Source organism: Sesamum indicum, linkage group LG11 (genome assembly GCF_000512975.1).
Source record: "Sesamum indicum cultivar Zhongzhi No. 13 linkage group LG11, S_indicum_v1.0, whole genome shotgun sequence".
NCBI lineage: Eukaryota > Viridiplantae > Streptophyta > Magnoliopsida > Lamiales > Pedaliaceae > Sesamum > Sesamum indicum.
Genome location: NC_026155.1, coordinates 14,365,174 through 14,378,397, shown reverse-complemented (window position 1 = coordinate 14,378,397; position 13,224 = coordinate 14,365,174). Strand labels below are relative to the sequence as shown.

At 36.1% G+C, this 13,224-nt stretch overlaps 1 protein-coding gene across 1 annotated transcript; it reads right to left on the bottom strand.

The window, feature by feature from the left end:
• Positions 1,007-9,909, bottom strand: LOC105174507 (peptidyl-prolyl cis-trans isomerase PASTICCINO1). Its single transcript, XM_011096635.2, has 20 exons — positions 9,639-9,909; positions 9,472-9,556; positions 9,258-9,327; positions 8,206-8,303; positions 7,290-7,412; positions 6,921-6,953; positions 6,716-6,774; positions 6,423-6,507; positions 6,073-6,231; positions 5,738-5,795; positions 4,650-4,798; positions 4,340-4,437; positions 4,138-4,207; positions 3,599-3,658; positions 3,236-3,292; positions 2,429-2,497; positions 2,218-2,295; positions 1,871-1,972; positions 1,728-1,799; positions 1,007-1,501 (listed from the first exon to the last, which is right to left on the bottom strand). Exons 1-20 carry the CDS (start codon positions 9,710-9,712, stop codon positions 1,241-1,243), a joined length of 1,860 nt encoding a protein of 619 aa, XP_011094937.1. The 5' UTR covers positions 9,713-9,909; the 3' UTR covers positions 1,007-1,240.

The window sequence follows — 13,224 nt, the reverse complement described above, 5'->3', positions numbered from 1 at the left end:
CAAATCATCAGTTCTGGTTCTGGTAATTAGTGAGTCATATATATGGGCTTCCCTTTTGTTAGCAGCTTCTGGAATTCATATTTGATGAGACTGTTCCCGGGGTGGCCGGACCATCAAACTCCCTGCACCTACTGTTTCTCTCTCTTGTTGGTGTTTCTGCTCACTTTTACGGCCGAGTTCTGCTCCAAGTATCCTGTCAGCCCACAGAATGACCGGAGGCTGGCGGCACTGACCGGTGCCGCCTTGCGGGGGCTCAAGATGTTCATGACTTACTTGGCGATCATAGCCATAATGGCAACTGATTTTGTGTTCTTTCTGGTGGCTGTGGGAGGCCATGCCGTCGGAAATTTTGTTGCCGGGCTCTGTCAGTACCACATTGAGCAAGCAGAGGTCATGTTGTGCGAAGGTAGCGATAGAAGTTACTGTACTATGTAAAGTTCTGATTTGTAGTGCTGGTTATTATAAGGTTCATGTAATTGTCAGGGTTGGTAAATCCTATGAAGGTTGTCTTAAGATGATTGATTCTGAGTGAAGTAATCTTGTGTTTTGGTCGATTCTGGAAATTGAAAATGTTTTGTCGAAAAACTGCCGTAGAGAATTTGCTTCCAATTAAGGGTAAGAATTATAATTTTAAATAGTATCTTATGATGCATCACAAAAGAAGTTGAACTTTTTGAAAGAAGCAAAATACATTTTTGTCGTAAATTGAGATTAGGTCTGGGATATTTTGTTTTATACATGCATATCATATGTATATAATATTCTAGTGACATAATATTTTATACGAATTAATTAATATATATATATATACATGAAATATAATACTAATTTATATATTATAAAAACTTGGGTGCATGAGTATAAGGAAATTTGGTCGTGGTGAGATCACGAGTAAACAAGCAGCTTGAAAATAAACCTTTCCACGTTGGAACTTTGATTTCACTGGTCCAGAGAATAATTTATTAACGAACAAGCAGCCATAAGATTAGAAGCTTCTTTACCCATATTTTCAGGAGGAAAGAGAAGACATAAAGAACTGTAATGACTCAAAAGGTACAACACCTTGAAGGACACTGTTTATATGATTAACTTTTCTATGATTTGATTATGTTAATTCTCCCCCTTCTGATGGACAGCAGTCTCGAGGAATGTTATACAACGAATTGAAACAGGAAAACAACAAACAAAATCTTTCAAGAGATTTGGGCTTCATAAGGATGATCCAGATCCAGATCCAATGTCACAATATGGTACATCTGTCCAATCCCAGACTGGTAAAAAGTCTTCTCCCACTAGGCCATAACCTGGACCATAAGCTGGTGCGTGCTGGTGGTGGAGCAGTTGCCTCAAGAAGATGTTCCTTTTCACCATCTAAAGCATCCCGATCATGGCTTTGATCAGGCTCTTTCTCTCCCAGATCCCGACCACCAGCCTCAGCAATCTCTCCAGGTTTTTTGTCAAACAATCCCTTAAATTGTTGACGAGCCTTTCTGTGGATTTCCTGCTCAACCCGAACGGGGGCATTCATTAAAGTTGGCAATCCAAGCAATGCTAAACAGTAAAGAGTTGAATACAAACAAAATATAAGGGAAGCATAACAGAGCAATTACAAAGTAATTTCTCCCCATTTATATTCTATTTTTCTCATGTTATAATTCCTTTATATTTGTTCAACATCGGTTCTTATCCGATTCACATGAGTCAAAATTGGAAGTTCTGACACTAACCTGCTCCTCCTTTTTAAGTTTAAGGAGGGCTGCCTTTGCGGTTGACTCCGATGATTTATCAATGGTCATCATCTAGAAGCATGAAGTGCAATTAGACGAGAGTGAAAAGTAAACCGAATCGAAATTCTTGAATGAAAGTTTACCTTATTGAAATCTGCTCTAGCTTCTTCAAAATCCCCAGCACCCATGTATGCCATTCCACGGCGATAAAGAGCTTTGACATGAACGGGGTTGGTGTCCAACACCTATACAAATGTACAGATTCAGATCGAGATTTTATTTCACTTTACATGCAGATGATCACATGTCTAATTGATGCAAAGGAGAATGTATGTACATGAATGCGTGAATAGAACCCATCTTAAGAATCTAAAATTGGAAAGTGGCCAAAGCTAATATCAGATTACGTGCCAGACTAGAGCATAAGGTCGTGAATTAATTTCTCTTCTCCACAATCTTAACATTTCTACCATAAAGGTTACCGAATTACCTTATTGCAAGCTTCAATTGACTTCTTGAATTCACCCATTTTTTGCAAGCAGGCGGCGACGTTCAGGTGCAACAAATTCTTAAAACATGTTGAATAAACCACAAATTACGACATGGAAACAAAATATCTTTAATATAAAAATTAACTCCTCTCTCGAGATATCACATTTTGCTGGGTACAAAAATTAAACAGAATCCTTTCTAGTTCTTACTCTTGTATCTGAGAATTCTTTTCCCTCTTCATCATTTTGAGGATTGACATGATTAAATTCCCTTAGCACCTGCAAGCAAATCCCATAATTTACTGCATATCAATGTGGAGTAGAAAAAAATACTCAAACCACTAGGAGTTGTAGAATCACTTGTGAATGACAAATGGGGTTGGAGCACACACAAATGATAGCAAGTGATACTGATAGGAAATATCCAGGGATTCTCACAAATAATAGGCCTTTAAAGTAAATTATTCCAGTATATGGCTCAATGGTGGAATGCAAAGTTCTTAATAAGAACACAAAACTGAAAATGTGAGAGTACCCTGACGTATGAATAGCGTGTTCGGTATCACCTAGGGTGGAGAACAGGTATACAGATTCGAATGTTTCACCTGTGTAGGTGAATAAAAACCCTCCAGTTGTTTGCTATAACAGAAGGAAGGATATGAGACCCCTTCCCCTGTTCTTAATATTAATAATATTGAAGGATGATATACTTTTTCTAGTACCATCCGTACAAATCTTCTTCCAACTTCTTCCAAATTAAAGGGATGAATTTGTATTGTTCTCTATCAATACCTCACAAATACATCCTACCAAACTCACTTTTAATGGAATGAAATAGTTGGATTTGTGCTGCAACATTTTGCTGTTGAAAAAATCAGCAGTGCCTAGTGATGAACAAATAACGGAACCAGTTCCCTTATGCACAAACTAAAGAAAAAGAGAGGGATTTAGAACAGTTGCTGCTCTAGAATGCTGAACATAGTACATCAGTTGAGTTTAAGAGAAACAGAAGACTACATGCTCATATTTTGCCTTGGCAAGTTCATATTTGCCTTCTTTGAACAGCCTGTTACCCTGAGATAAGCAGAGAGAAAAAAATTATCAGTATGCACCAAGGGCCAGTAACAACAATTTTCTCCAATATCAGAAGCTTAAAATTTTAATATAACATTGCTATCATGTCGCACGCAGCAAACAAGTACAACTCTGGGCAGAAGCTGCTTGTACCAATATATTTAAATGGCAAAAGTTATGCCATGTTAAACATACAAGCTAAAATGCATATACAAACACGTTAAAGAATACTTCCTCCATTTCCTTTTTTGGCATAAACAATTTCTAAAGAATGAAAATGAAGTTTTCTACAAAGTCAACACGTACCGTGCCCTTAATCTTCTCAACATCATCCATTATTTCTCTAAAATTGAAACCAGTCCAGTCCTGCAGCAAGGATTTCAATTACTAACAAGACACATTATTAGGAGCCAACCGCACAAATGAGAAAACAATGTGAAGATTAAGTTAACTACCAGCAAATTACCCATTCTTAGCAGATGTAATATCATAAACAAGACCTCAACTGTACTTAATATCTGAAGTTCCCAAATAACACGCAAGCTATCAGATGTAGAGATTTAGAATCTAAATTATACAGTAAACCCATTTATTCACTATAAAAACCTAAGAATTTTTATTGGGGTCCTATAAAGTGGAAGAAATTGAATCCTGATGCGTGTAATTAGCATTCTTATGTACGGCCATGGATAAAAATTAAGTTTAAAATAATTTAGCACTCAAGTTTTTTCCATGCAAAGGCAAGATAGAAGTAATGATGAGCAACCACAAGGAGTGAAGAAAAAAGTAAGATTTCTTTGGTCAATTTTTTCCATTTTCTTTTTCATGGTTGTAAATTTGCACACCTTTTGCTTCTCATAATCAAGCAGCTCAATCTCCCATTGGATGTGAGCACCTTGGGGAACTTTATCTGGCCTGTCCATATAGAAATTAAGAGAATAAGTAAATAAAATTATTTCATATGAAAACAGAACCACGATGACACATTCAGTGTGCTGAACTGCAAGTGTAATACTCAGAAACGACCACTGGTACGCTAAAGTTAACCTTGGAAACTTGTCATAAGCATAATCAGGGGGGCATGTGACCAGAGCTATCTCCCCAGGCAACATCAGTCGGGTGCACATTTCAAACCCTTCCGGCACCTAGCCTCAGAAGCACACCATAAATCATCAGCATAAGTAACAGGAGAATCAAAACAGTAAAATTAGGAATCAAGGGTCTTAGACTGTATATCTGGCCTCTGCATGAGCAAATAATAATTAAAAAATAACGGAAACAAAAAGCATAATGTAGAGCAAAGCATGGCACATATAAAAACTTCTTATATATAATTTAGTTCTCAATTATGGCTTACAAGGCCTTCCCCGGATCTGAACTCCAACGGTTGGCCATTATTATCAACTCTGGTATCATAGAAAACAGTCTTTTCTTCATTGAGAAGCATCCCCTTGTAGTGGACATGTAACAGACTGTCATGAAGAGGGCAATCCATTGGAAATTCACCTAATTATTTGAAGAAATACATAAGGACATAAAAAATTTAGCAAGTTGCAAATTAAATATAAGGATCATTCGGCAGTAAACACACAACAGATTCACTATACAATTTGCAGAGTATAAGCAAGAAGCATAATCAGAAAATTCGGTGACAATAACCAGATAATGAGGAGTGAGAAAATCTGAATGGTAGCTGGAGCATTAATCACTCAACTAGCATAAGCTTTACATTATGAAAAAGAAACACATATATAAAGAAGAGAGGACAACCAACTATATCCTATAACCCAAAAAAACAAAAAATAATTTACCCAAGCAAAAGCATGAGGAAAACGCACCTAATAAAATCTGATAAAAATTTAAAACACCTTCTGTTAGTGTATCGAAGTGCATTATCTGAGAACTAAAGTCCATGATAAACCCAAGAGGAAATCACAACAATGTGCTGGTAACACGCCAAAAAATAGTAGGTTAAATAGATTCATTTTAGGTACTTAAACTCAAAGGTTTTGCAGGAAAAGATATTCCAGGATCCTTCTATTTTCCCCAATAATTGGTCAATCTAGAAAATGTCGAATTAATAGGGGTGTACTAGCATTGGAATGAGAGTGGGGAAAGGTCCACATAGTGGCTGTGAAGATGAGGCAAAGCAAATTGTGCACTAAGCTCAAATCAAATGAAGAGAACGTGTTTCATTTCAACAAGCCCTAACCAATGATTTCTTTTCATGAGAAACCACCCTGAAGGAGCTATGAACGATACACAGAGTAGATCAGTTATATCTTTAATAATAGAGTACATGATATTTCTTTCCTATTGAGCAGTCCAAACTTTCAAGAACAAGAAAAGGTCGGTGACTTCTTTTGTGCAATTTTCAGCAGCTTAACAATTTGCATCTGTACAATCATAGAACAAATAAAGAACAGAGCAAAAGTTGAGTGACACCTCTTCCATCACGGAGACGGCGTTTTATTAAGCGTCCATCTCCAAGCACATCTCGCACCTGTAAATACAAACTGAGTCATCTCGAAGAACTTAAATGAAAACAAATCACTGAAATTCTCTCGAGTTGCAAGAAAGTACTACAATGAAAACTAGCTTCCTCATGTAAATTTGAAATCTGTTTTATTGAGTCTAACTATGCAGAGCAATGTTTCTCTTGAAATGATTCTAGCCTGGATAATCATATTAACCTCAGCATGCAGCTATTGTATTTCCTTCTTCCACATTAATGAACAATCCTGAGACAACTAATGGTAAGCTAAGAATGCCAAGTTTACCTGGACAAAGTGTACCAAGTCCACATCAAAGTGGATTTCAGCAATACCTTCGATTGAGGGAATCAGAGAGCACTCAGATAAATACTCCTTGGTGACATAAATTACTGCCTTTTCTCCTCGTGCCATTGTTCCAATTCCCATCTCAAGACCTTTTGGTATCTAACTCAGGAAGAATTCAGTATATTAACTAAATGCAGTTATCACAATGTTTTGGAAAGAATGATTGACCAAAAGCTTTAGTAATATCCATCAGGCAGAATATGCAAAATAGCATATCAGAAGACAAATATAGCCAAGCTAGGCTTAACATAAGCAAGAAGAACAACTGAAGTGAAGGCTTTGGTGCTTACCTCAGATTTTCCAAAAGTAAAGAAAAATGGTTCCCCTTGAGTATGTGAAAAGATTATTTTTCCATCTGCTGACTTCCCTGAAATCCTATGAGCAATCAAATGTAAAATAAATTTATAGCCAAACCACAAAGGAGGACGACTGGAGAAGAGTATTGTAGTGTCTATAAAAGAAACAAAATGCGAAATGAGACACCCAAGAAAGAGTAAAACAAAGACTTTGCTGCATACATCCAATGTAATTTAAGAAAGAACCAAAACAAGGAGAAATAGAAAAGATAAAAACAAATTCCTACCAAGCTTTAACTTCATAGGGTTCCCTAGGTTGTTCCCAACCTTGTCCTTCTTCCTTCACCTATTAGAATTAGACAAATGAAAATCAAAACAGTGTGCATTCAATAGCCTTCTATGTAATTTTGTTTACTACATTTGCAAAGAGCTACAAGTTTGCAACAATAATTTTAATTCTCAGTCCTCCACCAGCGGAGTTTTTACAATTACCTTCTTTATGACGCCTAAATCTTCACTAATAACCTGAAAATTGATGAACGACATGTTAACAGATCTAAAAATAGTATCACATTGCAAAAATCTCGGACTCTTCAAAACCATAAAAATAGTAAAGATTACCCAAAAACTTCAGTTGGAAAATTTGACAAGGTTTTCAGTTTTTACTTGACAAAAAATAAAAGGAAAAATGCAGTTGCCAGGTCAGGCAAACTCACTCATAACAAGGTAAAAGTTTTCCATTGTGAGTAGGAAGGGTTGCCCCTAATATAATAAACAAGTAGCAAACCATATTACTTACATTTTTATAGAATTAGGGAATAGTTACATGCATTGAGTTAAGAACAAATCTAATATTCTTGCCTTGACTTTAGAGAAATCAATCAACTCAATCTCAAAATGAAGTTCATCATCCTTGGGAAAGCTATCAGCAACTGGAACAGGGCAATCCCCCTCACCATAATGCAGCTCAGGCTTCATCTTGAACTGAAATCAGAGATTACATCTCAGAAAGAAACAAGAGAATAGACAAAGTTAAATGTAACTTGGCTAGTCATCATCAGCCAAATTCAAGGAATTTCATGAGTCCCCTCTTTGACACTATATTCCATCTGAAATGCAAAAACTACAGTACGTTTTTCCACTCATTTCATGTCTCAAACCACAAAACAAAGTAAATGGTGATGCCATACTCCACAAAAACATTGAAAAAATAACCACTTGTTGATATTGGTAAAAGTTAAGGGTGAAAGAAATTGAATTACAAAGAACTTAGGCACTCGGACAAGACTGGAAAGTGGACTCAGGGAAAAAAAAAAAAAAAAAGGATGCTTTTCCTAATCAGCCTAGTTCCTTTGTGTTTTTCATGTCCCTTTCTTCCTTTGTAGTCAGTGGTTCAAATTGAATTAAAGAACTTAGGCACTCGGACAAGACTGGAAAGTGGACTCAGGAAAAAAAAAAAAAAAAAGGATGCTTATCCTAATCAGCCTAGTTCCTTTGTGTTTTTCATGTCCCTTTCTTCCTTTGTAGTCAGTGGTTCAGAAAGGTACAGCGATGGTCTTTCTTAGCAGAAAACACATGCTAGCCTTATACTTCACTATACTCCCAATGTATAACAAATAAATAAATAAATAAAAACGACTACTCTAGTTATGAACAACTGCATATAGAGATAAAGCATTTTAAGTATTAAATGAGGGAAATTGTACAATATCACATACAGTTCCCACATATGGCAGCTAGAAAAATTTTCATCGACAAGAACAAGTTCCAAACTTACCATTGCAACTTCACCATTCAACATTGTTGGAATGCCTTCCAGCAATCCCAATATCATCTTGCTTTTCCCTAAAACCTGCCTTTTTGGGATGCCACTGCCTGTAATTCAAGATATGTGACTTATGACAAGCGTATAACAAATAAGGAGCAAATGCATCCCAAATTAGTTAGACAAACTGTGATTAAAGAATGGAAGAATAACACTAAAGCAACAGGAAAGAATTGTTTGCCGAAAAGGTTGATGCAGGAAACAAAAAGAATAGCTGCTGGATGAATTATCAGACACTAACTACATTCAGGTCTACAGCTAGCTAATCAACTTATAACTTTTTAATGTGTTGTAATAAAAGCTTAATGCAAGTATACAACAAAAATATACTGTAGCAGCAGTATGCTCAAACAATTGAACTGGGATCATTAAACTGGAATAAATTCACTTGGGAAAACTGTAAGCCAATTTAAGAAAGCAGCAAAAGCATAGCTGCTCCACCTGAGGATGGGCAAGGCTGACTCATGGATGGAATCGTGTGGTTTGGCATGAGAAAGTTTGATGTAGGCTACCCACTTCCTTCATTTCTTCAAACTTCATTAACTAAGCTGTCATTACTTCATAAAGACCATGCATGTGAGCAATACGTGACCACATCAAGATTTTTTTAATCTTAATGCATAAAACCTTCAGTTTGGCTCTAGCTCAGTTATCCACCCTTCTTCCCATGGTTTCTAATTCCAACTTGAAGTTATAATTGCTTAATAATCCATTCAATTAGAAAGCAAAAAGAATACTTTTTAATTCAATCAAACTCACACTAGAGAAGAACAGCACAAATATCAGCCAATATGACATTCAAGTCCAACTTATGAAACTTCAACAAGCGCATAAATTCAGCTAAAACATAAATTGATCATGGTGACATACTAAATCCCACTGCAGGATATACAAGCTGCTAACTGTTCCCTATTTCTTTGGGATGTTTTATGATTCCAGCTTCCTATTACTACTACATGTTGCCAACATCTTTTTTATCTTAACAAATAGCAGGTTTAACTCACCTCCAAATTCCGCTCTGGTGGACTCAACAACCACCCCATCTAGTGTACGGATAGTACATTGATATATAACCTGCATAAATTATCAAAAAGTCTGTTACTGTGCATTCTATTACTTTTCTTCCATTTCTACATACAACTATCAGATCAGCATGTGCGTATCGAACCGAATGTTATTAGCTTAATAGGAACGGACTGAACATGATCAATGACAAACCTGATCACCATCAGTAGGTGTTTTTTCACCAGCTCCAGGCCGTATGAGAGCTTTCATCAAACTACCAGGGGTAATTTTCTTTCTCCTATACATGATTCAAAACATGAGTTCATAAACCATAAAGTTAGAAAAACAACAAACAAAAAAACCGGAAAAAGGGGCGTTGCCTATTGTCATCTTCAGAAGCTGGTTTTTTCTTCTGGGGTTTAAATTCCTCCTCCGACTCTTCAACTACAGCCATATTGTCGACAAATTCAGCTGTTTGAGTCTAATTTTTGTTAAATGATTGAAGTGGAATGGCGAAAAACCCTAGGCAGCATCCAACAATACAAGATTTAGGCCAAGGATTGATGACTAAATTAAGTGATAGCCGTTGGGTATGATCGCAGACTTTCTGATTGCTGAGTGATGACTCTAAGCCGTTGATTTTAATTTTCCAACCAACTACTTGTTCCCTGCGTTGATTCCCCAAATTCTTGTTTTTCTTTTTGTTTTTTTTTTTTATATAGATCATAAAAATATTTGCAGGCCAGGAATTAGCCCAAGCAGTCGAGAAGTGTATGAGTTCAAGGCCCAATAATTGGCCCATAACAAACCCACTACAGTTGATGGACAAATTCAATTTCAACCCAACCCTACAATGCAATCGATACTTAATTTTCGACTTTAGGTCTCAAATCTACATTCAGCTGACAAAAATTTTAACCAAATCAAATTGATTCGATTTGAATCAATTATATGATAAGTATAATATACTTACAATTTTGATAAAAATAATCACTTATTCTATAATTAATTTAATTTGAATAAGAATTTTCTTTTAATTGAAAATAAAGCTAGCTATTTTAAGGGGAGACTAGAATGCATGAGCACTAACCAGGTCAAAGAAGAAATTTTCTATTATACTAATGGCTCCATAATATTTGCTAATGTTTTGTGTGTGTCCCTTTCGATGTAATTGTTTCTAGTGAAATGATTTGTTGACATAAAACCATAAAGGTTGAAATTCTTCTCACAATAAGGCTTCATTTATGAAATTAAAATCTAAGCAGATCAAAAATAGGTAGTAATTTAAGTTAAATGAGTTGTATGTTTTGTTAAACTAATTACAAATATGTGATTGACTTAGAAATGAAAGTAATTTTGATGGTGATACACTTATATTACGGGACTAGTTTATGATTGAAATACAACACACCACAATTACTTGACATGGACAGAAAGAGTTACTATGTCGGAATTGTTGATGAAGAGACTTGTTAGGCACATGAAAGCATCAATTCATCTATTATTGCGTGTTGTATGCCGGGGATCACGTTGTCGCCTGCCTAACTTTACCATTATTTTGTACGACTATCATAATTTTTCGTTTCTTAATCAACATAGCAGCTCGACTATTATGATTATTATTTCCATGTATATTCTATAATGAATACATACATTTGGCGTAATAGCGTGAAGAAGGGTTGTGGCGCTGATAGTTGGTGAGCGACCCTTGAATTTGGGGGAGTTGACATACTTCACAAACTGCTAAACGCAACATCCTCAAATTACTCCTATGTTGCCACATGTCACGTTATACTCATCATCACATAATACAAGTATTTGTTTCTTCGGCCGATTCGCAAGGTACACAAAATCCGAACAAAACTACCTCATAATTCGATTATTACAACCATGTAATTTCCTTGCCTATATAAATTCATTTCGAGTTCGGGTCAACTACTACAAACCGAAACTTAAGTAAACATCAAAGCTTAAAAATATAATAGTTGTGCAATGTCTCGTAAATCTTGCCGGCTTGGAACATATAGAGTTAAATCTTCTTCTTGTCTAAAATATCACACAAAAAAATAAAAAAGTAAATATAAGGAGTTGAGAACAGAGTAAGTACTAGGAAAAAAGTTGATGGGGAGCATGATAAAATTCTTACTTAAATCGGATTTTTTAAACAAAATAAGTTATACATATTTATAACGTGATTAATTACTATTTTTACATTATAAATATATCATATTTGTTATGTAAATTTGATTTGGATTAAAAATTTTGGGATAGATGGAGAAAAAGTAAAAAGAGAGAAGGTGGAAGTGGAGGGCTAAGTCCGAACAAATCACGTAACAAAAATCTTACAACATGGGAAGCAGAGCAGACAACCCACTTACCCCTTCATCAGCATCAATTAACACCCTCCTTAACCACTCAAATTCTCACACGCACCCGCCCCCCAATTCTTTCTTTAATGCCAAGATAATAATAATTGCTACAATTAATATGCGCTTTTTCAGTGGCGAGAACACAAAGCAAAATACGTCTGGCATTGATGAAAAGGTGTTGTGATCTGATTCTTGGAGGAAAGGGGGGGAGCATGAGGGGTGTCGAGTGAAGCAGAGGCACATGGCGTGGGCTTCATCATATAATATCTCCGCCGGCTGGGCTGCCCCAGCCCCATCCCCATCAAATCTAACTCACTATTTCATTTCCCCACCCAAAAATATATAAAGGAAACAGTGCGATATGGGTCAAGTACCCGGAGGAAATACACACAAAAGCGGGGGGAGAGGGAGAGAAAGAGAAATCTTCTCTTGTGTGGGTGTGGGTGTGGGACAAGCAACCCTCCACAATAATAATTCGTCTACCACCACCTCCACTTCAACCTATTGACAGCTATTCTATTCCCAAGCCTTTCCCTCCAAGCAATTAATCTTCTGCCTTTTGATATGTAGACTTTAACATCTTGATATTTCATTCATTTATTTAACGTTTATTACACAATCTCATCACAATCAATTAAGACGAACGTGGTAACAAGGTAGCTGAGGAGGCTCCGATGAGTGAGTCTTGGGCTGTACTCAACCGATAAAAGTAAACTATACTACTAGGTCCTAATGATGTCGCAGTTTGCGGTTTGAAAATTTATTTTTTATCCAACTCATCATCACAAGAACAAGAACAGAACCAATAGTTAAGTAGTTTGATTAAAGACACAGGAAGATATCAAACCAATATTTTTCATGTTAAATAGAGGCACATTAGAAGACAAAAATTAGAGGAGGGAAAGCGCGTTCACATGGAGGAAAGGAAACCACATCACTGTTTAGTGGTTGGAAATAAATAATTAGTAGATCTAAAGACAACCTAGAAAAACTTTATTCAGAGCAGACACCAAAACAGAAAAAGGAAGGAGGGGGAGATTGGACTAATAGAGTCAAAAGGCAGAGTGTACCGTAGCATGTGCCAGCAAGATGCAAAGCAAACTGTGCAAGTCTGCTTTGCTTTTGCTTCTCCCCATGCTTTGACCATCAAACACCATTCCACAACATTTTATGAATAATAATAATTAATTAATCAATAAGAGTGGCAAACAGCCACTTAATAAAGGCAAAAATGGCTACAATCTAGGCGTTATTATTAATTAATAGTAATATATATATTCACTACAAACAAACCGTCATTCATTCCAATTCAATATATATATTATATATAACTACAAGAAGTGAAAAATCAAAAACAGGGCTGGGGTTTCAACCAAAACGACACCCCAACTCACTGATTCAAAACAACCTACTCTCGAAAAGAAATTAATGAAAATAATAAAAGAAAACCCTTCTCCTTTTATTTCCATTTTTCCGACGGGGAACTGTCCTCTTTCCACTTTCTTGTACCTCGAGCCAAACAAAGAAAACCCTATTCCTTTGCTGAGATCTTGCCCACTGACAATTTATTTTTCCCTTCTGAAATATAGTAATAAAA